General features: G+C 37.7%; 1 protein-coding gene across 1 annotated transcript; it reads left to right on the top strand.

The window, feature by feature from the left end:
• The first annotated feature begins 628 nt into the window (after positions 1 to 628).
• On the top strand, positions 629 to 27,015 carry STK17A (serine/threonine kinase 17a). Its single transcript, XM_040074907.2, has 7 exons — positions 629 to 935; positions 8,278 to 8,490; positions 15,481 to 15,625; positions 20,844 to 20,970; positions 21,686 to 21,734; positions 21,850 to 22,029; positions 22,844 to 27,015. Exons 1-7 carry the CDS (start codon positions 757 to 759, stop codon positions 23,175 to 23,177), a joined length of 1,227 nt encoding a protein of 408 aa, XP_039930841.1. The 5' UTR covers positions 629 to 756; the 3' UTR covers positions 23,178 to 27,015.
• Positions 27,016 to 27,225: the final 210 nt, after the last annotated feature.

Below are 27,225 nucleotides of genomic sequence, written 5' to 3' on the forward strand. Positions count from 1 at the left end.
TGGGCTGCCTGTTCCAGTTCTCTGCCACCCACAGTGTAAAGAAGTTCTTTCGCATGTTGAGGTAGAACTTCCTGAGTTTTACTTTGTGACCATTGCTCCACATCTTGTCATTGGGGACCACTGAAAAGAGTCCGGCACCATCCTCTTGACACCCACGTCTGTCATATTTGTATGTACTGATTAGATCCCCTCTCTGTCTTCTCCTCTCTAGATTTAATAGGCCCAGCTCCCAGAGACTTTCCTCATAAGAGAGATATTCCTGACCCCTGATCATCTTTGTCATCCTCCATTGCACCCTCTTCGGTAGCTCCTCATCTCTCATGTCCTGAGGAGCCCAGAACTGCATATAGTGCTCCAGATGTGGCCGAACAGACGGGGAGGATCCTCCAGCTGCAGTGACACGAAGCTATGCAAGTTACGAAGGGAGGATCCTCAGACGCTTTACGGAGTTTAAATAAACCTCGTTGAAACCAGTGACACTGATATGGCCGCCGCCAGGTGGCGCTGCCGCGCAGGCCCTCCCTCAGGCCCGCCGGCCAAGGTGAGGCGCGCGGGGGGCGGAGCCGCGCGTGCTGCGCCCCGCCCCCTCGTCCGGCGCGTGCTGCCCGCAGCCCTTGCGAGCCCGCGGCAGCGCAGTGAGGGAGCGCGGGCCGGGACGGATACGGACAGCGGCAGGGAGACGGGGAGACAAGAGGGGAAGGAGAAGGAGAAGGAGAAGGAGAAGGCGTTCCCCTGCCGAGGGAAAAGCTCCGCGCCATGAGCCCCGACGAGAAGCCGCCGCCCGGTCGCTCTCGCGGTGACCGGCCGCCGCCACCTCAGCCCGCGGCCGGGCGATCCCGGCGGCGGGGCGGGCTGCTGGCGGAGATCCGTACGCCCATCCGCACGGAGCCCTTCCAGGAGCGATACAGCCTCAGTCCCGGCCGGGAACTCGGCAGGTGAGCGCTTCCTCCAACGCCCCGGACGGCGGGGGAAGGAGCGGGGCCGGGGGTTGTGGCGTCGCAACCCTGGGGGTCCCTGGCGGGGAAGAGCCGCTTCCAGGGGCATCCGGCGGTATCCGGTGGTGAACTCTGCCCGCCCTGGGTCAGCTCCGAGGGCGTGCCCCTAGCGTTGGCTCGGCTGGAAGAGGGTGCTGGGAGGCAGCTGTGTCCCGCAGCCGTCCGTCCCTCCTGCTGAAGAAGTCATCCTCGGATCCCCAGCCTTGCGGATGGAGCCCGTGTGGAGTAGTGGGTATTGCTGTTGATTTACATTGGAGAAGAAAACCTGACACACCCCCGCTCCTTTAAAAAAAAAAAAAAAAAAAAAATATATATATATATATATATATATATATAAATATATAAAATATAAAATATATATATATATATGTATATTTCCTCGAGCTTTGTAAGCCGTGATGTGGAAGAACAATTTTACATTCGTATGTGGTAGCATATGCCTGAGAGTAATCTAATGGTGGAACTTTCAAAGGAGTTAAAGCTGGTTAAAATCTTGGGTTTGGAAGTGATTCCACGTGTAATGTTTAGTTCATGTATAATTTCAACACCTGACTGATAGAAAGTAAGGGTTAAGGCAAAAAGTCTCATTAAAAGGTTTTTGCATCTTGGGAGCTACATATATGGAATTTCAGCACCACTTAACCAATATTTTAGCCTGAAATTCTGTCACTTTTTATTAAAGAATGATAGTATTCTTAGCATTACATGTGCTTCATCCAAAAAGTGTTCCGATAAAAAAGATTAGATGGAATACCACTGGATAGATGGAAAGATATCCCTTCAGTGTGTGTTCTATTGCAAGTTCTGCTCACTGTGTAACTCAGTTTATACAGTGGCAAAACCAACCCCTTTGGAACTAAGGAGGAGTTTCAAGGCAAATGTAGCTGCTGTAAGTACCTCTAACAAATATTTAGGTTGCCTAAGTTTTAGCTTAATGATCACTTAGTAACTCTGATGTACCGGTAGAATAATACCTATTTAAACATAGTGGTCTAAAGCATTCACATGGTAAGCAGGTGGGAGAAACATCCCATGGAATGAGAAGGCTTTTTGTAGATTGTTGTGACCACAATGTCCAGGGCCTGGAAACTGAAACTAACTAAATGCAGGCTACAAATCAGCCTAAATTCTAAGAAACAGTCCAAAAGGCATAGGAGCAGTGCAGCACAGAATGTCCTGGTATCACTGCTGTTTTGGTTTGGGTTTCTTTTTTTTTTTTTTTCCTTCTTTTTTTTTTTTTTTTTTTTTAATTGAGGTTCACATGACTTCAAAAAATATTTTGTAGTTCTTCCATGGAATGAGCATTTCCCTCAGAGCCGGGTGATAGTCATTGGCCTAATCAGAGCCTGGAATAGATGAAGGTTCCTTCTGGAACAAAAAAGTACAACTGAGATGATTTGCTTTGCACTAAGAATTAAGTACCGCTGCAAGTCTTAGTCTGCAGTTTAAACAACTTAATGACAGCATGGATTTTTGTGTGGAATACTTTTTGAATATTTGAAAGATGGCCTTCACATGAAGGCTGTGATTTTGCACCTGTAGTTAAAATTAATTAAGTGATGGTTATAAGTGTTTGTCTTGGTTTTGAGCAAATTGCACATCTTTTTGCTTCAAACTATCTCTCCTCAGCTTCAAAAGTGTTTTGACTGCCTTCTCTTTTAGAATGTAGAAATCTCTACATTTGAATGCATGTGCTTGGTTTTTTATTCGGCAGTCCTAAATTTTGGTTTTTAAAAGGCAGATACTTCAGCTCAAATACTCCCATTAAAGACTATTTTTTGCCAACTCTTCAACGAAATGTAGGTAGGAAGTCTCTGCCACTTATAGCTGTAATTCTATTGATAATTTATTAACACAAATTGTTTCACTTCTATATGTTCATAAATGGTGTAATTCTCTCTTTATAGGTAGAGTTTACCTTTACAAAGAACAGATTAGCACCCATGTATGGCAGTTTTTTTTGTCTTGGATGAAAAGCAGTCCTTGTGCATACAACATTATCTTAGCATTAAGATTTGGTAGAAAAAAGTTTATATACTCTGTATTTGTCCATCCCATTCCCCAGAATTAGAGAAACAGTTTAAAAGCTGAACTTTAGGTAGGTTTGAGAATAACAACATTCATATGGATTGTGTTTAAAACTGAGAGCTCAGAGAAAGAAGGAAGTAGGTTTATCACCTTTGTTGAAATAAGGGCTGCTGCATGAGCTCAGGAGGTTTGTGCAGTCTTTGGCCTCCCGTTCTGTCAGTCAGCTCATCTGTGTTGAACTTCCCTGGGCACTTAAAACCTCTGTTCTCTGGTCCCTTGCGTTTGGAGGAGGTGTGAAGAAAGTGGAGCATGGCAAGATGTTAAGGCATTGTAGTTCTGGTAATGCTGGGATGTACGGGGGCTCTGGCCCCAAATGGCACGTTAGAGAGCAAAAATCCTGGGGGAAGCAGTCTTGAAAGGCATGGATAAACCTAGAAGGAACTTGATCACAGTGTCACCAGAGGGACTTGGGTGCCAGCTCGTGGGAAGTCGGGTTTCATTAGCTCTGCTCACAGGAAAAGAAACTGCGTTCAGAATACAGAGCTTATGCGCTTCAGAAGGTGCTGCCTCATTCAGTAGCTGAACAGGCATTTGCAGGTTTGTTGAAACATGGCTGTTGGGAAAGCCAGGTTCACTTGGGAAAAATATCAAAACCTCCATTATAAGGCCACTCAAAAAAGGAAATTGTTGAAGGTTCCTTAGGATGACATAAATGAAATAAAAGTTTTTAAATGAAATTATTTAATATATGACATTTTGGTCCAGTATTCATGGCCTTAATAATTTTACTGTCCTCAAAATCACAATATTCTCACACAAATCTGCACTTTCATGAGGTTTGAAATCAAACTTACCTCTGATGGTTGTTTTAAGGGTGCCACTTTCCATCACCTCACTGAGATTTAAATGTTTTCAGACAGTGTTAGCTTGAGTTAGGCTAGTTTGAAGAAGCGTAACCTTTGCAGAGGACAACACACCACTGCTTAACTCTTCCACTTACCATTTGTGCTTAAGCAATGATTGTACTGTAAAATGGGGAACAATACATGTTTTACTACCAAGAGCTTCCTTAAGGAGTCTACTATAATTATATTTAGTTGCTTTGCTCGTTTTCCTCAAGAAAAAAACATCCTAATTGCAAACAAAGTATTACTATGCTATTAATTCTTCAGCTTATTGATGGAATGTTGCACTCCATTTTTTTATGCAAAACAAGCTAGGCACATATTGGAAGTCATAATTTGTGTACAGAAAATAATACTCTTGATTCTAGAGCTGGGTTAGAGGAAGGTATTAGTTGACTGGTCTGTCTTTCTTCTGGAATGTAACAGTCACCTTAAATGATTGATCCACAATAAAATTATCCTCCAGCAAAACGTGTACACACATGTAAATATGTTCAGTGGAATTCAGTGGTTTCTCCTCATTCCCAGTTTTTTGTTAAAGCATACAAGCTCATTCTCAACCCAAGGGTAAGATTAAGAAATAGTGAAATCATCCAAGGAGTGTGAAATATTCTTTGTTCCTGACTAGTGATGTGGCTGTAGATTCATGTGCAGATAATGCATGTCTTGGATTTTTTTTTTTTTTTTCCCAAAATAACAACTCTAGCACAAACTTTTATTTTTCAGGTAGCTTTCAGTAATGTGTGTCTTAGCATTACATGACACTGCTGTCCTCAGCTGCTCTCTGCAGTAGCATACCTGGGATGAAATAGCTGTGGAGCTAAGCAAAAGCGGGAAAGAGGTGAAAATGAAGACTTGCAAGTAGTTGGTATTGCCATTTGAGGATAAATTTATTGCGTAAATTATTCATGAACACCAGAAATGGTGCTGTACTATGTTGTTTGGAAATCCAAAATTGTCAGGGGGAGGAAAAACCACACTTTAGAAAAAATGTTGATATGAATTACATAATAAACTGCTTATAGCATTGTGGATCTCAGAAAAGTTTTTTTCTGAACTTTAGAAAAAGTAAGTATCTTCACAGGAAGAGGTTATTTCTGCATTTGTTACAGTGACAGTGTTTTTATAGGTCACTTTAAAAATAAGGCTAGTTATTTTAAAATACTTCATTAACCTTAGTTATTTTTATATCTTATAAATAAATTAGTAAGGTTAGTTCTTTGTTGTTCTGAACCTAGGACAACAAAAATTAATTGGTGTGACATAAATGTTCCTGCTTATCTGATTTGTCATTTGATTTGTGATTTTCGTTTGAGGTCTAATGAGTTCCTGATGAAACAATGCAAATTTCTGTTGGCAGTGTGAAAAGGTGACATTGAGCTTCTTTGTAGTCAGATAAGATTTATCTTAAATCATAATTCTTGAATGAGACTCTTGTGAGGACTGAGAACTAATTCAGAGTTTCCTATTCTTGTCTCCCTCCAAAGCATTTTTATTTGTGATTGGATGTCTGGTAGTCTGTTTTCAACTGACAAATGCACATTAAGATTTTAATCTCAAAATTATTCTTCCTTCCATGCAATTTTCTCACTGCTAGCTCTTCTCCATACACTAAAGTAACAATGATGGGATCTAACACTATTTTATATACTTTTTTATAGTAAATTCTGAAAAGCAGGATTTTAAGAAAAGCAAAGATGAAGTATCTGCAATGTATACTTCGTAAGAATGTTTATTTATGTCTGTCTTACCTACCATTCTGTCTCAGTCAAAAAGAAATTCTTTAAAATGTATCTGTTGGCTTAACCATATAGTAGATGCTGTCTTTGGATCTTAGCACTGAAATTTTCTCAGACATGAATCCAGATCACTGCACAGTAATTAGTTCTACTGGTTATAAACTTCAGGTTTGTCAAGTCTGATCTTTTTGGGGATCGTATTCAGAAAAGATGAGTTCCAACAGGCAGTAGTTATAATAGCTCTAATTAGAGGCATAACCATAAGGAATCTGGGCAGGATTCTTGGACTGAAACAATTTAGAATTAGTATTTGTCAGCCAGCTGAACTCCCGTGTAACCTGTCCTTTGAATTACATCACCTGTCAGGCTTCTGGCCAGCTCAGCTAAACAGGACATACGTGGCCACACACGGTGGTGGCTCTTGCCGTTTCTTGCTGCTCCATGAATACTGTTTTATTTCCATAGTGACTAATGCACGATGAATTGGCAACATCGGTATTCATTAGGCTAATTAACTTGTTTCCAGGTAGATTTTGTATGTAATTCAAAACAGCATAGTACTTGAAAGCTGTATTAGAGAGATTTCAAACTTTTCTAAGCCACTTTCTCTAGATCCTTCCTGGTGCTAGAATTAAAAGCCTTTGACTGCACTAAGCCAACATTCAAGAGGAAGTATGCAGTGCATTCAGAGATTTATATAAGGAAGACAGAGAAGGCTGAACCCAGGCAGGGGCCTAGATTTATTGGTGGAAGACTTAGTATCTATCAGGTATTTAAATAACTTGTTGTTAAAGGGCTTCTCAATTTATTTTTATATGTTGTTTATTGACAATATACTCACCAGTTGATTTTTTTCTTGAGATGTTCTTTGGTGCTAAGAACTTGAACAAGTGTCTTAACACTTTTGATAAATGCATAGCTTTCTGTTGTACATAAATTTTGTGCTACAAAATTATCTTTGTGAATTTACAAACCTCAATAGTTTTGTCTTCATGTAAGTATTAGTAATTAAGGACATTTTCCCAAAAAGTTACATTCAAGACATTGAAAGCATATTCTTCCTTTGTCTACCTTCACCAGACATCTGGACTGTGCTGTGATCTAGTCTTGATACATACTGTGCTGTAGATAATGTGCTTATGCAAAATATTGTTCCTAGAGGAATAACTGTGGCTGTATCGATGGTTACAAGTCCAATTATTTTATTAGTTTGCCTAGCAAATACCCACTTTGTGGATACTTATTTGACTTGATTTATTTAGACGGTGTGATTTTGAAACAAATGCTTATTAAAAGCAACTTGACCACAATTTTGTTTACCAGTTGTATTTCATGGGTAACAGTCTTCTGCCAGTAGGCTGGGAGAGTGAAAACTTTGACATGAGCTGAAGTAGTTAATTCTGTGAACTTCAGCTTGGAGATGGGAGAGGCAAAACCCATAGTAATTGTATTCCAGAATAGAAGAGAACTATTATTTTGGTTTCAGCAACCCCAACCCTACAGTAAGTAAAGAAGCAAAATAAAGATCTCAAAGCTATTCCTGCAGCTTTATAAGAAAATGTTTACATATAAATAAAAAATGTATTTTTGATGGTCATTATACCTGTATGGTAAGAGCTAAAGTAAGATTACTATACTTCAAAGTGTGAGAATTCATCATTGCATTAGTGAGAGGTGTTAATGAAAATACCTTTTCAGTCTAAAAATCAGCACTGTGTGAATGGAACTGAGTGGAGCAGGTGGTGTGGGACTCTTTCAGGGAAGTTAAGAGCAGCCACTTGTGCCAGAGTGCTGGGGGGGAAGTGGTGTGACACAAGCGCTGCAGTGTGGTTTGAGCTGGCCTGGTGCATCATCAGGCGTGTGTTCTGCCGAGGTGACGCTCATTAATGTGGGCTAAGCACGGTGCTCAGCTCTCTCCGCTCTCAGTGTTCCTATTCACCTCGGCATTGCTGCAAAAATCGTGCAACAGAGCTCGATGTTAGGCTGCTTCATTGTATTTAAATTATCCATGTTCCTTATTCTTAGTCTCACTGTATAATTAGGGGAGATTGAGAACTGTTAATCAAAAAACTCCAGCTGTTACCGTTTGAGACACGTCATGGTGAAAATACAAAGTGGCATCTTGAAAAATGCGGAGTATGGATATTGCATGGCAAATGAAGCAGGATTCAATGAGAGTGCTGTTTTACCTTGGATATAGTGGGATACTTCAGAAAACAATAACTGGGTTATTGTGAGGTAGTCAGAGAAAGCATAAATTCCTCATTTGTACATTTTGATTTTGCCAGCTTTTTTAATTAAAGTTTTGAGGATAATGTAATATTGGGAACTAGCACAGCATGTTTATTCTGTATTTTTGAAAGCCACGTTATTTGAATTGATTGGGATTTTTTTAATTCCTTATGTTTCGTGCAGATTATTTACATTCTAGGCTGGAGAGTTTTGAACACAGGGATCATCACTCAGCAAGGCATCTTTCTAAATTCAGATTGCATCTTAAATGCACCCATTAGTAATGATTTGGTTCAAGTTTCCTGAAACATCAATCTATAAAGGCAGTGCTAAAGTTGTCACTAAGACATGTAAAACTAAATTCTTATTTAATTTCAGGGGAAAATTTGCAGTGGTGAAGAAGTGTATCCAGAAAGACACTGAAAGAGAGTTTGCAGCAAAATTCATGAGAAAAAGAAGAAAGGGCCAAGACTGTCGGATGGAAATAATCCACGAAATTGCAGTCCTTGAGCTGGCACAATGCAACCTTTGGGTCATTAACTTGCATGAAGTTTATGAAACTGCAACAGAGATGATTTTAGTCCTGGAATAGTAAGTATTAGTAATAATTCTTGAATAACTTTCTGCAGTATTTGCTTAAAAATAATAATGTAAAAATACTGTGTATCAATATAAATAATGTAAAAGTTTTTATTGGTTGCCTGTTACCCTTGCTTATCTTCAAGAAGAATTGCAAAGAAAATGACAATTACAAGAAATTATGTGCAGTCTCATAACTACTTCGGATTATAACAAATTTCTCTAATTATGTAGTATTTTTCAAAGCTGAACTATAATTTATGTAGTTAAAGCATCTTTAATGAAATATAAACTCTGTACACTCCCTGCATGTAAAAGAGGAAGAGGAAAAAAGCAACAAGTACCTGTTCAAGAACCGAAGTTTATTTCTTTGACAGTGGCAAAGATGGGATGAAATCTGCTGTGGTTTTTATGTGCAATTATAAAAAAGGTATTGAATGCAACATCATTGCTAAAAAGAAATTATTAAAACCCCCTATAATAGAAGACTTGCAAAAACAGTATATTTTTGGGGAAAGAAAGGAGGAGGATTGAGACTTAGAATAGTTTCTTTCAAAGGGCACTTGACTGCATTTGTCTGTGTGGTTTTCTCCACTTGAGTTTGTCCAGATGGGTGTTCCTGCAGCTGTTGTGACTGTTCATCTCATATGCCAACGGCATTAGATAGTAAGGCATCTAGCTAGCTTCCAAGATTCAGCCAAATGCTTATTGCTACTGAACTCTAAATTCTTGTTAAGCTCTATGGATTTTAAATAATTAGGAGAGGAACAGTGAGGCTCAATAGTTCAAAAGTGTCTGTTGTCTGTTAACATAAATCTAGTTTGTACAGCTCTTCTCTTACTTGATAATAAAAAGAAATTGTGAGAAATCTTGTGTCCCAATCACATCTTGTTTAGAAGTCAAAAGAAACTGATCTTTTAAAGTTCAGTGAAATGGAATGAGACCATGTCTCCTAAGGCAAAATTCCTTCTAGAATACATTTTTTTAAACTTCGTTGTGCCCTTAATGACGTCATGATATGTGAAATATTCAAGTATCTTTTATACATAGGTGGGACAGAGCTTCTGGGGTTTTAACTGCTGCTGCTGAAGACTCGTAAATACCTGCTTTAAACACTAGTAAAAATTTAAACTCAAATACTGTTTCATTTTCTGGATCCCACAGGATTAATATGAGCAGTGGAATCTAAATGAGCAATGAGTTTTGTGATAATTTCAATGCAAAATCCCTAGTTTTCTTTTAGAACTCAATTTTCTTACAGTTGCAAAACTCTTTTAATCTGAAGTATTAACTTGGTTGTTAAGTAATTAGCAAAATTATTGGGTTTATGTGCATCAAAGAGTCATACCTTGTTTCAGATAAATAGCTGTGTGCTGGAGTTGTAAATTACAAAAACAGTCTTTCCCTGACTTCAGCAAGTATGTCTGGATGCTTCTTTAATGTAAACGTGTTCCAAAGACATGTTGCAACAAAACAGGTATGGATGTTAGTGAATTTCTGACATTCTGTATGCAGAGGATTAAAGAACATACCTAGATTGCAAGCTTCTCTAGGGCATTTCAGTTTCTATTAAGCTTGATGGTCTTTGTGGCAGATCTTTATCTCCTGAAGAAGTAAAACAAATACTTAATCTTGGCCACTAAATTCATCTGCTAAGATTTTGAAGTTTCTTGTCTTGATGTAGAATCTGTCATAAGGGCTGAGGATTTTGCCTTCTGGACATGTTTTGCTTTCAGGAAGAGAAATATTAATGTTACATGGAGGATTGTCTTTCAAGCACAATCAAATTTTGACAGAAAACGAACTTAAAATTGGCCATGTTAATATTATATGTTGAGCAGTGGGGGAAGCAAGGAGGCATTACAGTGTTGGCTTCAGTAGCATTGCAAACTGGGGTTGTCTGCATCCACCCTCACAACAGTCTCTGACTTTGGTTTGTTGTCATAAGACCTCAGTCAGGGTATTTAAGTCAGAGTTGAAGGGGTAACAGAAAGCCTGGAATTAATTTGTGGGTCGGTGATGGTTCTGTATTTCACTGAAAATTGAATGAAAAGAACCTGGAATTTTGCTGAAGAAGGTAGAGATACAGTCTGGGAAATTTGACATATCAGGTACAAAAAGAAAAAAAAGAAATTTGGTAACTTTTTGACTTGATACCTATATGCAACCTACCTGTCATCTTCCAATTTCTTTTGAAAGAAAGAGCAGTAGAGCATCTGATGCTTAAGATCCAGTCTTTTATATAAGTGTTCATCACCATGTTTTTATACAGCTATGGAAGGGATGTATAATACTTGTGGGTAATTAGTGGGTCAAACCTGTAAGTGGAGTTTCAAAAATCTTTAACATTTTGTTATGGAGATCCTCCGAACTGAGCCGGAGCCTTGTGTAAGTACTGTAGACTTTTGTTACACTTGCTTTAAAAAGAGGAAGAAATTGTCTTTATCATCTTGAAGACACAGTTAGTATTTATTTGATGTGCTGGATTAAGTGTTTTTTCAGCTATAGTTACTTGGACCTGGATAATGTGATGGACTTATATGTCTGTTAATGTTGATGGACTTGGATGTGATTTATTGTCCTACTTACTGGAGGTGTGACTGGTTGAAATAAGAGTCTGCTGGCAGTAAGAGGTCAATTTGGCATGGGATTGAGCAGAAAGAACTTGAAGCAAACCCACTTGCAGTCACAAATAACTGCTGTTCTAATGTTTCCATCTTACCTATTTGAGTAGCAAGCAGAGTCTAGTTAGCAGTTTCAAATCAAGACTGGAGGGCTAAAAAAACTTTAGGGGAAAACTATTCAAATGGTCTTAGTTACTTCTGTTTGTGTTTCATTCAGTTCTTGGGCTGCCCGATTGGAAAGGTGAAGGAAAAAAAAAAGCATTTGTAGATACTGAGACCAGTATCTACAATTTTATGTATTTAGATGCTTCTCTTCCCATGTCTTCTCATTTGATATGAATTTACAGTTTTCTCAAGCTTTGGGAACATTGGTACATTATATTGCCTTACACTGGAAAAATTACTAGTAAGTGCACTTACTATCCACTGGTATGTCTAGGAAAGAGGTATGGCTATCAGCAGCAGTGAGCATGAACCTTTGCTGGTAGTGTTACAACCACTGTGGTGTGAACAGCTTGTACTGCAAACTCTGTGTAAGGATTATCTTGCAAAGATAACACTTTCAAGAGAGACTTTAGACAGAGTTGAAGATTCAGGAAGTAAATTTTTGTCCATTGCAGACTGTATATAACTCAGCATTGAAATCAAGTGTATTTTAGGAATTAGTCTACATATCTGTACTCCGGTGATTTGTACTTCTGCATCCTTCAGAATACTAACTTAATGTCTGATCCATTAAAGCTGGGGGAATGATTCATTTCTTCAGGTGACCTGAAATAGGTTTGTTCAATTTTTTTCTAATGATAAATTAAATGACTGTGTTAGTGTGTGGTAAGTGTACTTTAAAGAAGTTTGATGCTGAATTTCATACAGTTCATTGTTAAGATATATTTCAAGGAAGATAAGTAGTCTCCATTTAATCTAAAGTCAACATAATTGTAACAAAGATTAGTTCTCTAGACTTCCAAATGGCTTTTAGCTCATTTATGGTGCTAAGTAGTAATAAAGTGTTAGCATGCTTTTCATTGATGAAGAGCAGTTGGATTTCACTTGAAATGGGAGAAATTAATGGCACAACAGTGTTTTCATAAGTAAAATAGCTAAAGAATTATGGTTGCTATAGCTTTCAAGTTCGGAAAGCCTTCTGTTTTTTTCATACACTTGGCTAAGGGAGGGTGTACTAGAGAAATACTGCATTCTAAGTAACATTGGATTTCAAAACGTTTTGCTGTTAAGTATGTCTTTATCAATTTTTTTTTTTTAGATTAAGATGGCTTGTTTTCCTAAAAATCTTGTTGTCCTAAGGATAATTCTTTGCTTTTATCCCCTAAGAACATTTTCTGACTGGCTCAGTCATTTGCTAAGTTATTTCATAATGACAGTTAGAAAAACTACAGTTTAATGTGAGTAAATGTTATTATCACCAGAGAACTCCTGGTCTGCATATATACAGAAATCATAACAATGACATGCCTCTAATACTTTCCTAGCAGGTATTTTGTACCCTTCTACAGTTAGATTTTTTTCCCCCTGAAATCTGGCTGGGGAACACAAAATAGCTAAATTGAAAGTATTGTTAAGGAGCTTGGCAAAACTTGGAATAGGTGTGCAGGAGAATCTTTTTGCAGTTCATTTTGACATTGTGCTTCCAACCACTTATGACTGGCTTGGCTTACAGCTCCCTGTTTTGCTTAAGGGAATTCATTAAGCTCAGTCCACAGCAACACTACACAAAACAGTTGTGCAGTATCAAATTCCCATGTTTTCTTGTAAAGAGTTACTGGTTACTTGTTTGAATGTGGTATTTTTTGGACAGTATGAATTGTCCAGAAGGAGTTGTTCTATCAGCATCCTAAATAGCAAAGCTAAGATCAAAAAACAAAACATTGCATGTGAAGTCACCTTCCCATGTGAAACTATTTTGTAAAGCCAAGTGTCTGTGGTAGCTGAGAATGGCAGTCTTGTAAGTTATGAAGTGGGTGTGCATGTGTGAGGGCCGTATTTGCATGTCTCACTCTTAAAAATGCTGAGGCATCTTCAGAAGTATAGGGAGGGGCTTAAATATTTTTTTCTTTAATAAAGTCTCTGGATCAAGGGTTTTCTACTCTCATGGTAGCACTGTCTCTTGATTTCACTCATGGGACATTGCTTCAACTTTTATTGCCTTGACTTTTAACACCTGATTCAGCGTTCTTTTAAGTGTAGTATTAAAATTCTAGGTAGCTTACATTTTAGCATTGGTGTCTACCTCAGTTTTAATTGTTACGCTAATAAACAAATTGTAATGGATGCCTACCAGGTGGACATATAGCAAACAGGGCTTTTATAACGACCCCCAACCTCAACTTCCACTGTTTTTCCAGCTGGGTCTATTAAATGTAAAGTGTAATCCCATGTTTTGGGTATAAATCCAATTTTACAGAATTAAATAGCAGAAGTATTTTTTTCCTTATTTGAAGTAGCACAGCTTTACCCGCAAAATCCCAGGGTTATTGCTATAAAGCATATCATGTTAGTAATTTTGGTAGTAGATCTTATCACTGTATGTGGTATGTGCATTATAATTCACTGCTACAAGAAATTAAATCACTTTTCAAGTAACATATTATGGCATTCTTAAGGCAGAAAGTTTAATTTATGGATTGCAGTAGATCTTTTTCTATTCCTATCTGGAAAATCAAATTGGTGTTGCTTTTTCAAGGAATTTGGTTTAGGATATTAGAATACACTAGCTGATGTTAATTTTAAAAAATTCATTAATATTTGAATCCTGTTCAAAGCTGAAATATTACTATTTCAATAAATTAAATAAAAATGGACTGAAGAAAGATGTGATAGTGTCAGGCATATGAAATTTTTCAAAAGGAATTATAGTATTAATATTCCTTTGAACAACTTATTCTTGAGCTCAGTCATCTTTGATACATAATGAAGAAAAAGAATTATTTAATACGGGGTTTTTTTGAAAGAAAATCTTAGTTTAATAAATAAAAATGTACTGCTGTACCACTTAGCCAGCAATGTAGAACAGAAGTGTGAAACTCTATAGAAAAGGTTAAGATTTAACCTTCTTTTAAATTCTTTTTTGTAAGACCATATGCAGGGAAAATTTAAAATAATAGCAGTGAGAATACCTTGGAGGGCAAAACCTTTTTTTTAACCCATGAGGCTTTTGAAAGTACTAGGACAGTAGCAGCAAGGTTAGCATAGGCAAAATTAAAATTTGAGTATATTTAAGTGTTCTTTTTCTGGGAGTACACAGTTGAAATGCAACATTTTTGTAGAACTCTCATTTGCTGTTACATTCCTGTTGAATGTGCCTGGCTGTCTTTGGGATAGCCTAGGCAGTACAATTCATTGGAAAAAAGCAAGTGAAGGCAGAGTAGATGGGTGTGCATCAGTAAAGATTAATGCTTGTGCAAAGTCATTTTTTCATGTCACAGTTTAGTGTAATTGGAGAGGATTCTGCCCTTGAGGGTTTCACCACATTTTCCTAAGGGGTGATTGTAGAATTTCATGCAGAACAAAGGGTGTATGTGCTGATTTCATAGTAGGAGTTCAACAATCATGTGCAAAGTGGCCCCATTCTAACATTCTTATGCCCATTCTTGTTTTAAGCTGGAGGTTTATTTTACTTTTGATGCTACAGGGTTATATGGTAAAACAGTTTTAGTTCTCTAGGGCCATTGCTATACAGAGCTGGTACTGCATGTGGCTTCAGAGTACTTAAAAACATTCATTCATATCTAGTTATTTTTATATTTTTTGTTATTCTGTTACTTGTTTAAACATATATAAACAAAAGAGGATGCAAGCTGAGAGCTAAAATTTTCAGGGCTATTTTTAGATGAAAGAAGTTTCGAAACTTAATACATCCCTGTATACCAGAGACTTCATAAACAGTTTTGTTGCAGACTTTACACTTAGTCTTTTGAGTATGTGCAAAGTATTTTGAGGAGGATGGGAGGTGAGGCTGCTTTATTCCATGTTTGCAAAGATTTGCCTTGGCTAAATTTCCATGTAATTTCGTAGGAATGGCAAAAGGCACATCTTTTATGAAAACACTGTCCTCAAACAATTGTGGTACTCATGTGAAAACGAAGTCAGTAGTGTTTCAAAAGTAGTTTCCAAAATTCCAGTAATGTTCATATTCTCTAGCCTAAATGACTAAAATCTTTGCCTCTCTCCAAAAGCTGCCATACTGCAGAAGACACTTCCAAGGCTGTAAAACCTTGACAAATATGTAATACCTGAAAATATCACAGTTGGATTATACCTCCTGTTGATATTGCCTATACAAAAATAAAACTGTGTGATTAGGGCCAAATGGGTGCTATAATTTAGTCTTTTAACTAACAATATTCCTACTCTTCCACAGTGCTGCTGGAGGTGAAATCTTTGACCAGTGTGTGGCTGAAAGAGAGGAGGCCTTCAAAGAAAAAGATGTGAAGCGACTTATGAAGCAGATACTAGAAGGAGTCTCATTCTTGCACAGAAACAATGTTGTTCATCTTGACTTAAAAGTAAGATTGTATTTTTCTTATTGATTTCTCATCTATTGATTTTCTTGCTGGTAATATGTCACAATAATGCCAATATGTAATTAACAGAATTTTACCTAATTATACCTTTAATGATAAAATTAAACTTTTGGGATAGAGTAGCCACCAGGTTTTGGGAGGTTTCTATGACTGTATTAAATATAAACTTCATTTGATGAAATGAGATGTAATCAATTCGAAAGTCAATTTGCCTTGCTCTTCAGATTGCAAATGAGTGCTTTGGGTAAGACCTGACTCATTTCTACATTGCAGTAAAAATGTCTGGGTATTATATGGCCATTGTAAACCAGGTTTGGTTTTTGTACTGATTTGAGTTTTAATGAAGAAGAGGGGTAATAGTGACACTGGTGGGATAAAGTGTAATGTTTCAGAATGAAAAATTCCAACAGCACTGGTAAATTTATGTGTTAAGTACATTTATAGTATTTCTTCCCTTTTTTCCAGTTACTGTAAAACCTAATTTAGACGTCTCTCATTTGCTGGCAAACAGTTGGCTGATACCCTTCTGGTATATAAATTATCATGATTTACTGGAACAAGTATTTTTTCTTATTGAAGAATAGTTTTGACCCAAATCAAGTGAAAAGCACAGTTGCCATCATATGAAAGAAGGGAGTGGTAACAGGGATCCAGGGAACCATCCTGTCCTATGGGCAGCAAGCTCCAGTTAATTTTCCTTAGCTTCCATCCATGCACTCATATGGGAGATGCAACTGTATTTCATTATGAGGTTGAAGTAGTTTAAGTTCACGGCAGTTTCAAGGCAGTCTAAAAAGTAACTTGCATTAGATTTTTAAAAATCTAATTCTTTTTATGTGTCCTATTCTTATATTTACTAAGTATATTGTAAGCTGCTGCATGTTTGTTCTGTTCCTGAGGTCCTTACTTATGCTTACTTATGTATTTTGGCACTGTTACAGACTACCAGTAGATTTCCAGTATCAAGCTATATGTACTTAATATATTAATTTAACACATCGTAAACTATTCATCAGCTAAAGAAAATTAGTCATATTTACACACAAATACGTCACCTGTCTGGTTTTCCAAACATTTATTTAAGTTATATGTGGAATTCTTCAAAATTTTGATTGAGTCCTACACACAGAATATTAATAATTGTACTAAAAGAATTAATGAAACATTTTTAGCAAGTGATGTGAGAATAAGTGTTCAGAAAGACTGAAAATAAGCAGTTAGAATTCCTCAAAGTTTCAGTATGCTTAAACAAGTTACTCAATGTCACAATGATTGGCCACTGAATTTCCTTGAAGCAAAGTGTGTACAATTAAATGTCTTTTATGGACTGTATATATTTGTAAATGTTTGTAGTTAAAGTTGTGCTGTTTCTTAGCATCATCAGCTGAATATCTGTAACTGGAAATGTGATGATGACACATCATCATGATGTAGTTTTATATGACTACAGTACTTACTTGCAAAAGTAGACTTGGGATGTGGATTACAAATTTTGTCCAGAAAAGAAATTCATAAAAAGCTTACTTAAAAACTTTCCAACTGGTCAGAAAACTTTTGCTGTAACATGGAGCATATGCAGTTCTCACTGAAAAATCCAGCATTGTTTTGCTGTGTTACTAAAGTTCATTAGCAGAGGAAATTGTCTACTGATTGAGGTTAATTAACATGTTTATACATTACTGCTGTGTGTAATGTGTGTTTAATCAGAGTCCTACTTGTAGTGTGATGACTTTCATGATATATAAACCTATCAGTCTTCTTGCAAAATAAGGTTTATGGAAGTCTTCAGAGTATTGGTAAATAAAAATGATGGAAATGGTAGAATTAAAACCCATGACTTGCAAATATTAATTGATCCACGTGCCTTGCAAGACTTCTAAAAAAGGCCCATTTGTGACAGAACTCAAAAAGTTGGGTGCTCGCTTTGGCTGCGTATTTGTTAACTCACAGTCCTCACCTGTTGTATCATGCATCTCATGCTGCTTTAACTTGCAGCTTAAAGCACCGTGGAATTTACTAAGTACTCTGTGATGACATTTGAAAGGTTTCTGTATGTTTACTGTTGCTATCCAAGGTGTTTGCAAATAGGAAAGCTTACAAAGTCTTGGTAAAATGTTTTTTTTTTAAATTGTGTTACTAGTTTCACCTTGGTGTCTCTAAAGATTTCCATTTAATTTGTCTGTTACAAATTCCTTTGGAAAGATTCATCCAAATTTCTATATGTTGCACCTTCAGAAAAAGTTATATTCTACATCCAGAAGAATTTAAACCCAAGTAGTTGTCCACATGTAATTGTCAGCTGAATATTTGTACTATAAATCTAAAGAGGCAGATCTGTGTCTCTTGACAGCTACCTTGCTTTAGCTTCTGTTTGCCCTCTGAATAGATACAAGATTTTTCCTGAGACTAAACACTGCAGAAAGAAAAGGGGTATTTTGATGTGGCTTAGCAAGGTTTTCACTTGATCATTTCATTCCAAAAGCATGGTTCTACTGAAAGATGGTTGAAATGTGTCCTTTATTTAACAGCAAAACACAATTATGTAGCCTAGTTTAGACTTGGATAAAGAGCAAATATAATGCTACCAAGTGCAAATTAATTATCACTTGACAGTATTGTGTTGATGCTATTTAATTTGCAGGGTGTGCACAGATTGTAGTCAAGAGTCTTTCATCTCCTTGTAATGGTGCTTAAAAGTTGCAGAGTAAGGAAGTCTCCTTTCTATGTGTTCTCATTTGCTGTTTGACTTAATCTTGAATTGGTGTTTGGCAAAAGCTTAAGGTAGTTGGGAACGGAAGAGAATTTAAGCAGGCATGGGGGCTGAGGAAGAAGATTTGGGAGTCTTACTTTTTTTAGAATCAGCCCAGTTTAGTATCTTTAGACATAATGCAGCTGGGGTATCTCAGCTAGTCTGTTTTACCTGTTTCTGACCATTATTTCTTGGATAATTCTTGTCTTCTCGGGATCTGAGGTTTTTTGAATATTATATAATTAGACAACCTGCAACATTAATGAAATTAGGTGAGGCATTGATTCGATGAAAAACATGACCTTTATTATGTATCCTTAGTCTTTATGTATCTTCTTCAAACCAACTAAAGATACAAGAAATAAGAGGATGTAAATGGAACCTTTAAGCCTGGCTGCGGTAGAGAGGGAAGTTTTCAAACATTGCCATTTGATGGTTTTCATCAACAATTTCAATAGTTCTTGAGGGTAAAAGTGAAAGACCCTTTTTAGAATGGCCACCAGGAGAGCCTCCAGCCAGCATCTCCTCTCTTTCTGGGCTGACTGGCTTTGGGCAAACCTAGATGTATTCTAGAGTAAAACCAAAACAGGAACAGTATTACACATGTGAGGAAATGATCTTCCTTTTCTGAAACTTTGAGTAATGGTGTCAAGCTGAAAACTGGTGGGTTCAAAGCTATGGCTTCCTTAAGTTTCATGCTGGTGTTTAGGCTGGCACTTCACAAGAAACCCGTAATGATTCCTTAAAATAAGAAAATGACTGGTATTTCATTAAGAATTGATTTAGAGTTATGATTCAATTCATACTGTAGACAGGGAGGTTTTTTCTGCATAGGTGTGTTTTGCATAATAAGATTTTAAAAAAAGACAATAAAAAGTACTTCTGGGAACCACTTTATCTACTAAAATGTTTAAATACAGGGCTGATGGGTTTCACAAAAGTTTACCATTAAAAACTTTTCCTCAGTTAAATATAGAGAACAAATACTTTACTCATGCTTTTAATTAGACTATTCACAACATAACTAAATTTCTCATAACTGGGAATAACATCTGAGAGGCTAATGAGGGAGGCATGGTCAGCTTTTTTGGATGTTTGCTTTTCTAATACAAATAGAGAATAACAAATCTGAACTATAAAGAATGTGTGAATGTGCAGCTCCAAAAGCCTTTGTATAGCCACCAGATCCCACTTTGTAAAAAAAATTTTAAAAGAGCTGTTCTTAATATGTAGGTTTACAAACAGACAATAAGTTGACAACATCATGGTGTTAGTTTCATTAATGGTTTAACTCTGCAGGAATCAAAAAACTTGACTGTATTCAGGTCTTCCAGTGAGGAGGACTGGCCCAAGTTTTTTAAAATGTTTTTTGCCCAGGTTTATTTCTGTGTTCAGAAGCAAGGCTGTACGCGTGAGAGCATGTCTTCATGAGTGACTCTGGAGATGGAGGACAGAGCAGCTCTCTGATTAGGGAAGAAGTGTAAATGTTGGTGTTACTCCAGCTAGATTGTCAGTCAGTGGTTGCTTTGCTGTTCTTACTCTTTTGTCCTCCTCCCCTTTCAACCACCCTGATGCAAGGTGATCCAGGTTTCCAATAAATATTTCTGCACTTGCATGGAACTCGTGCTCACTAGAAGCATGAATGCAGTGGTCAATTGTCAGCGCTACCATTTGGAGGAGTTAATGATAAAATCCAGTGTGATCTGGGGGTAGGGAAAGTAAAACTTTTTTTTTGGTGGGGGTGCAATGATATGCTTCAGTTGCAAAAATTTTTCTTTTTTAACTTGAGCTAGCATTTAAAATAGTAAGGAACTTCTTAATGACCACAAAGGTGCTTTGAAGGAAGACAGCCAAGATGTAATGACGTCAGTGCAAACAAGGTGATGCTCTTAAAAACCTGTTTTTCAGGCTGCTATATTTTTTTAAACTGTTCTTCAGTTAGTATTCTGTAATACAGTTGTTTGTACTTTGAACAGGATTCAGGTTGGTTGCAACAGACCTTTAAACAGGTGCAGTCAAAATAGTTTTGTGTGTTCAGGGGTTTTTAAAGTGATGGGGTGTTTTTGGACACCCTTCAAAGGCAGGTATTTTACACCATCTATTGGAAGAATTGAGGTGCAGTGAGGAATTGAAAAGGTGATACAAAGGACTAGAGGTACAAGTGTGGAGGTCCTTACATTCTATTGTTAAATGACAGCTATTGGCATGTATTTCCACCATGTTCTAAGCTAACAAAGGTTTGATTCTCAATTCTAAATTTAAAATCCTGCCACTCCTTTTAGCCTATGTGTCTCTTCAAAATCACCTTGGGGGAAATGAATTAATGATCCAGGGTATGTTGCTTGTTACGGGAGGCATTATTGCTGCTCATGGTCTAAAATAATTATGCAATATGATGTCATAGACGTTGATTTTGGGTGATCCCAAAAGTCTCCTCCTCTTGTTTTTCAGCCCCAAAATATTCTGCTAACCAGTAAGTCTCCTCTGGGAGACGTCAAGATAGTAGATTTTGGCCTTTCCAGAATAATGAAGAGCAGTGAGGAACTAAGAGAAATCATGGGAACTCCAGAATATGTAGGTAAGTTGTTACTATAGGAGTGATGAATAGTCCATGGTTCTGGGGAGGGAAAAGAGAATTTGGAGCATGCCAGCCTGGCTGTGTAATTACTGTGTCGCAAGATCAAGTTACTACTTTGGAGGTGGTACTGCTGTCAAAGGTAGAACTGGCAAGTCTTGCCAGTCTAATGAACTACGATTGTGTGCTTATGTTGAAGATGAAGACATACCTTAGATGATTCTTCACAGCAGTGATAACAAGTATTACTTGTATTAAAAGTTTTAGTTCACATACTGAGTCTCTGAACACAGTATTTTAGCCAGTGTAGATTTTCTATTTTTTTTTTTTTTTAAAGTTCAAGCCACTCCAGGCCTTGAAAATATACTTGAAAATATCATTGTGTGGTATATCTTCATAGTTATGAGTTACAGTGCTGGAATATGCAATGTTGGCTATTTCTGTTTTGTCTGCAAGAAACTTTTATACAGATTCCTTAATTGGGAAGGAGACTGGCCTGGCTTCTGAAGATGACAATAAAGGGAAAACATTTTTTGACACTTCAAAACAGTGAATGATAGAAACCACTTAAATAACCTGAATAGAAATACCTTGATTTCAAAAGACTGTCAGGCTTCAAATGGCTTGTCTTAAATTTTACTACATGGCCATTATTGGATTTTTTAGCTCTAATGTTTAGCTCTGCATATGACCCACTTTTCTTTTCCCCCCTGAATAGCTCCTGAAATTCTGAGTTATGACCCAATCAGTACAGCAACTGATATGTGGTAAGTTGATAACTTTACTGAAAAGGGTTGTTCTTTGGGGATTTTTTTTGTTTGTTTGCTTTTAAGAAAAAAAGGCTAAGTAAGAAACTGTTTTTCTTTTTTAATTTTAATCTAGGAGCATTGGAGTACTGGCATATGTTATGCTAACAGGGATATCACCTTTCTTGGGGGATGATAAACAAGAAACATTCTTAAATATATCTCAAATGAATGTAAGTTACTCTGGAGAGGACTTCGACCTTGTATCAGAGTCTGCTGTGGATTTCATCAAAACTCTGCTGGTCAAGAAACCCGAGTAAGTAAATTACACAACTGTATATGCTAATATGTCAGACTGACTTAATTTTAAATGTAGCAAGTGCTAGTGTTTTCATTTTAAAAGTATAAGGGGACTTTGATTTCATTGTGCTATTACTTTTTATGTATATGAGAAGTTCTCCATTTCCATCCAAGCTTGTGTTTTCCAAATGATGTCCAAGTGTTAGTAATTAAAACTCAAATTACTTTCAGAAAACTGTATGAACTGTAGCTTGTAGCGGTGAACAGTACATCCATTCTTCTTGCAGGTACTTTACTGAAGTCTTTTAAATGAACTGAGCTTTGAATCCTTAATTTTGGATGGGTTGGTAGAGAACCTTGCCTTTTCTGGTTCATTATACACTTTTCTTAATGGGCAGCAAACTGGAAATTCCAGGTTCCCAAACAGAACAGGTATTTTCTGTGGAACTTTACCAGTTCTTCGTGGGACATGTCAGCTATTGAAATTGCCTATTGCTTGTCTATGGGAATACTTGAAGAATGTAAAAGTTGGATAATTTTTCTATATATAAAGAGTATAAACTTCAAAAGTTGGTTAGCAACATGGAAGTGTAAACTCATATTTAGGGACCTATGAATTCCTTTATTTTAAATGCTAGGAGTTCATCTACTTGAACTGTTGTGGTCTTTTTTTTTGGTAAAAGATAGCTGTTGGTGCCTTTTTTTATTTACAGTTCTATCTGTCTTGAATATAGTCATACCCTTGGAATAATTTTTGGGGATCTCTTCTGCAAGGTTCTGAATTTTGTATTCATTTGGACATTTATTTTAATACTTTCCTTCCTCTGTAGGGACCGGGCAACTGCTGAAGAATGTCTTCAACATCCATGGTTAGAACAAAGTGATAATCCTGCTTGCAAGGCCTGGAATAAGAGTACAGAAGGGGAGACCAGTGATGCCATCCAGAAAGATGAAGATTCTGCCTCTGAACAATCAGTAGATGCTGAGAAGACTGGAGAGGAAGAATCAATAGTGACAGAAGAACTAATTGTAGTGGCTTCATACACACTGGGACAATGTAGGCAGTCAGAAAAAGAAAAAGTAACTGAGCAGAAAGCCATTTCCAAACGATTTAAATTTGAGGAACCATTACTGCAGGAAATACCAGGAGAATTCATTTACTGAACTGTATGGAGCTTCATAGCTATAACTTGAAGGCAGTTTTTTCTACTAAACAAAAGTATTCTAGCCAAGTGAATTTCTGATACGCAGTAAATGTTCTAGATAAAAGCAAGTGTTTATAAATGGCATACAACAAAAAAGTGCCAAGTTCTTATTTTCGTAGAACTGATAAGATTTCAAGTGGCTGACAGGAATTTAACAAAGAGGATAAGCTTATTTTTGATTTTAATTTTAATTTTTATTTTTGTTTTTTTTTGTTGTTGTTGTTATTGATTGGTAACAGAGTTTTTGTTAACTGTTCCAGTGTTCTTGAGAAGTCAACACTGGAAGTGTTTCAGTGACAGATGTCAATAGGAGTATTTTAGGATATGTTTTGGTATTTAATGCAAATATATAATGCTGGGTTTTCCTCAAATGCCTCCTGACATCAGTGGAGGAACTATCTGCTCATCTAAAACTCGTATGAGAGGAGAATCTGATCGCCTGGTTTGACATACAGATTTCAGAATCATCCTGTGTGTATTTCTTTGTTTACATCAGGTCAAAGACCCAGACACCTGGTGTGTATCTGAACAGTGAGCTGAGCTTCTCTAGACAGAGATGCACATGATCCACTGGCAAAGAAATCTGTATTGGAGATAAGTCTGATTTGGGAGCATAGAAAATTCTGCTCCTGAGGGTGATGTGTTTGCTTTTTTTCAGTCACTCGTGAGCCAGCAGAAAATTGTTCCCTTCCCCTCCTGTGTTGGGTGAGATGTGCCAATAGAATCCAGCTCAGTGTGGCCACACGGTGCTGATGAGAGGAAAAAAGAATGACAGTCTGATGTAGCTCCTCTGAAGTTACTGAAGTTCTCTCCACTGATTTTACCATGTTAGGTTAGACAGTTTGTCCAGCTAATCAGCCCTTGATTTCACCTCCCCCAGAACCAGCTGTGATTTTACTGGGATCGTGAGGTCATTTCTACTTTCTTTCTGTTCCTCAACTGCTGCTTTAAGGAGAAAAGGAGCATCCTTAGGCTAAATTGCAATTGCAATTCAATATAGCTGTCAGATGAGGAAGAAGTTGCTGCTTCTTCTGAAAAAGTGAAGCACAGCTCATGCCTCGTGCTTCCTGATCACTCTCTCTTAGACACCTGGAAATACAGCATGTTATGTGGCCAGGCAGAGTGGGATTAGGGAGCAGTATGGATGGGTCATAGTTCTCAATGGATGCAGTCCCTCAGAGGACAAAGCTGGCACCAGCTGGGCATCAAAACGGAGTGGTTTTTGCAATGTACAGATCTGAGGCTCATGGACTGAGTCCTAGTTTTCTAAGAAGTCTTTCATACTGATGCTGTTCCAAAGTTTAATTTTTATGTAATGGAAGTTTAGTACTATTATATTGCATATTGTTAACTATTCAACTATTTATTTGGTTTCCTTATGCTGTTCCTTTGTAATAAACTCTGACAAAAGTTTCCTTGCTATAAAACAGTGAACAGAAACTTTTGAGCTAGTTTTTCCCCTACTTTCCATGTTGGTACACACTTCATAATTTCAAGTGTATCAGGTGTTCTTAGTCCATTTAGTGAGCAGGAGTTCAGGCCTCTGTGCTAGTGTTACAGTTCCTCCTTAACAGGGAAGTTAAATGGCTTAATAAGAGCAGCAGTACTGGGGTGATCTGATCAGCATGGCTGGAAAGGTGGGGGAAAAGCACTTGTAGAGAAGAAAGCTGAATCAAGAGCAGTGGGACAATGAGTGTTTTTCCAAAAGGCTTCATTGCCAGAGGTTGGGCTGCCTTTACTTCAAGCCACATCAGGGAAATTGTACCTAAATTAAACTGTTCTATCAAGCTTCTTCCCCAATGGAATTACATGTTGAGTATTTATGTAGGTAGGGCAGCATCTCATTCCTCAAAAGTATTCATATAAGAAAGCAGCCAGTGGTGCCCGGAATGGAGTTTGGATGTGTTTTATATTGTAATGCAGAGATGCCTTTCACACTCTGGAGAAAGGAGTCAGTTGCTGGACAGCTTTGGCTTGCTCTCAGTAGGAGAATCTTTGAGCCAACAGCATATCTGTGTTATCTGGGTGTTTCTGGACACAGACAGGAACTGACTTTACCTACAATGCTGATCTGTTTCAGCCTTGTTAGGCAGGACAGTACCTTCACGGGCATCTTTCTTTTCCTCTCCAGTCATTTGTCCAAGAAAATTTGCTTGGGTGAGGGGACATTGATTCATGGAATTCTTCTGTGCAAGATTGCAATCTCTCCCATCTTCCATCATTGCCATTTTGACTTCTTTTTCCCCAACATCCATGCTTCCTTACTTCACTAAGTGGAGCAGAATCAGTGAGGTTGAAGCATGTTCACATCCTACCCTTCCAAAACAACGTTGCTAGTGTTGCACATATAAATATTTAACAACTCCTGGTTGCCCACAGCAAACTGCTTGAGGGATATATACCCATTTCACTTCCTCTTTGTAATGACAGATCATGTCTCAGATTGAGACTGGTATTAATGGAAAAGAGTAGGTCCTGAGCAGTATACATTTTGTCCTGTATATGTGTTTTTAATGTATGACAGTGAAGCTTAACTTGTATACATGAAATACATACTTATTTCAAGGCCAGCTTTTCTTGAATTGGCTGCTTTGAGATTTCCAGTGGGCTGCATTTCTGTTTTAACTCTTTGTGCCTTAAGGTGGTTTTATACAGTGTTTTTTAATGCCATTAAGAATTTGTATAAAGTTGTGAAAATTTAATAGTGTAAGTTATAAACAAGGCATCTTAGATTCACCCTATATCAGGGAAAAATTTTCCATATTGTTTAACTGCAGGACTATCAGCCAGACCCACACCCTTGAGGCTGTTCCACTGTGAGTGTGGGTAAAGCTGCAAACGAGCTGTTCTTACCCTGAGCTGTAGGAAGGGGCTGTTGCAGTCAGTGTTCTTGAGGAGCTCAGTTATGAGTGAAGTGACATATCCGTAAGACTGGGAACAAACCGTGAGCTGTGAGAAACAGCTGGTTTTCTGCAGCTCTGTGAATACAGGGGCCTGTAAGTACACAGGTCATCTGGGAAAAGCTGCTGTGTTGGCAGGGAAGGGGCTGCTTGTGGAGAAAGAATGAGCTCCTTGGACCTTGTGGGTAATGCTCTCCGAGTCCCCACTCTCCAGACTGAGCACATGCTGGCTGCCTTTGTAGCACGGGGTGCATGGCTGCTGTTTGCTCAGATGCAGGATGCTGAAGGAATGGAAGGGCAGATGTTCCTACAGAGTTTGTTGCCATCTGTGGTTCATGGAAGAGCCGTGAACTGTATCAATAAGAGGGGTAGGTCCAGGCCTAGGCCTTCTTTCAGTTGGAATAAATAGCAAAGTCCTAACAAAAAGCACAGCCTTGTCTCCTCTTGTTGTTATATTGACCACTTTAAGGGAGAGGCTTATAGATTTTATAGTTGCTAAATTAAATGTTCTACAAAATAATATTTTTCTTTTTGTCCAGAGTGGAATTTGCATTGTGATTTGTCTCATTTGTCACATTTTCGTATGCAAGTCCCTAAATACAAAAAGGTGAATTCCAGGTTGTGATCTACCCCCCTGAATCTTGAGAGCTGTTAGGTCACAAATGCAAATAAAAGTTCACTGCCTGTTCTCTACTGGTGGTGCTCACAAGGGATGGGGAGGGAGGTGGGCCTTGCATCACGTTACTCCATGGTTTAAGATCTCTCTTGAATATTTCAGGTGTTGATCCTGGAAGACAGTTCAATGTTTTCAAGAAATAGTGCCAGTTCATTGTACTTCCGAGAAGGTGTTTACTGTTAAAGGAACTTTACAATAAATGAAATTTTGTTTTCTGAACAGCTGATGAGTCTTTTGTTCTTTGTGAAATACCCATTAGCTGGATTACTGATATTTTAGTTTTCTGAATGACACATTCATTCAATATGTGCAGCAAATATAAAATGCATCAAAAGTCTTTTCCATACTAAAACTATAGGCTTCCACTGTGGAGTTCTTCACTGTACAGATGTTGAATTAAGTTGTTATTTGGATTAAAAAATACAGTCAGG

Source organism: Hirundo rustica, chromosome 1 (assembly GCF_015227805.2).
Source record: "Hirundo rustica isolate bHirRus1 chromosome 1, bHirRus1.pri.v3, whole genome shotgun sequence".
NCBI lineage: Eukaryota > Metazoa > Chordata > Aves > Passeriformes > Hirundinidae > Hirundo > Hirundo rustica.

What these genes read in the sequence shown, in the direction of transcription:
- STK17A (XM_040074907.2), top strand. Translation starts at nt 757, where the DNA reads ATGAGCCCCGACGAGAAGCCGCCGCCCGGTCGCTCTCGCGGTGACCGG. An exon ending in TTGTTCATCTTGACTTAAAA is followed by an intron (nt 15,626 to 20,843) that starts GTAAGATTGTAT and finishes CTTGTTTTTCAG; the next exon opens with CCCCAAAATATTCTGCTAAC. An exon ending in CTGCTGGTCAAGAAACCCGA is followed by an intron (nt 22,030 to 22,843) that starts GTAAGTAAATTA and finishes CTTCCTCTGTAG; the next exon opens with GGACCGGGCAACTGCTGAAG.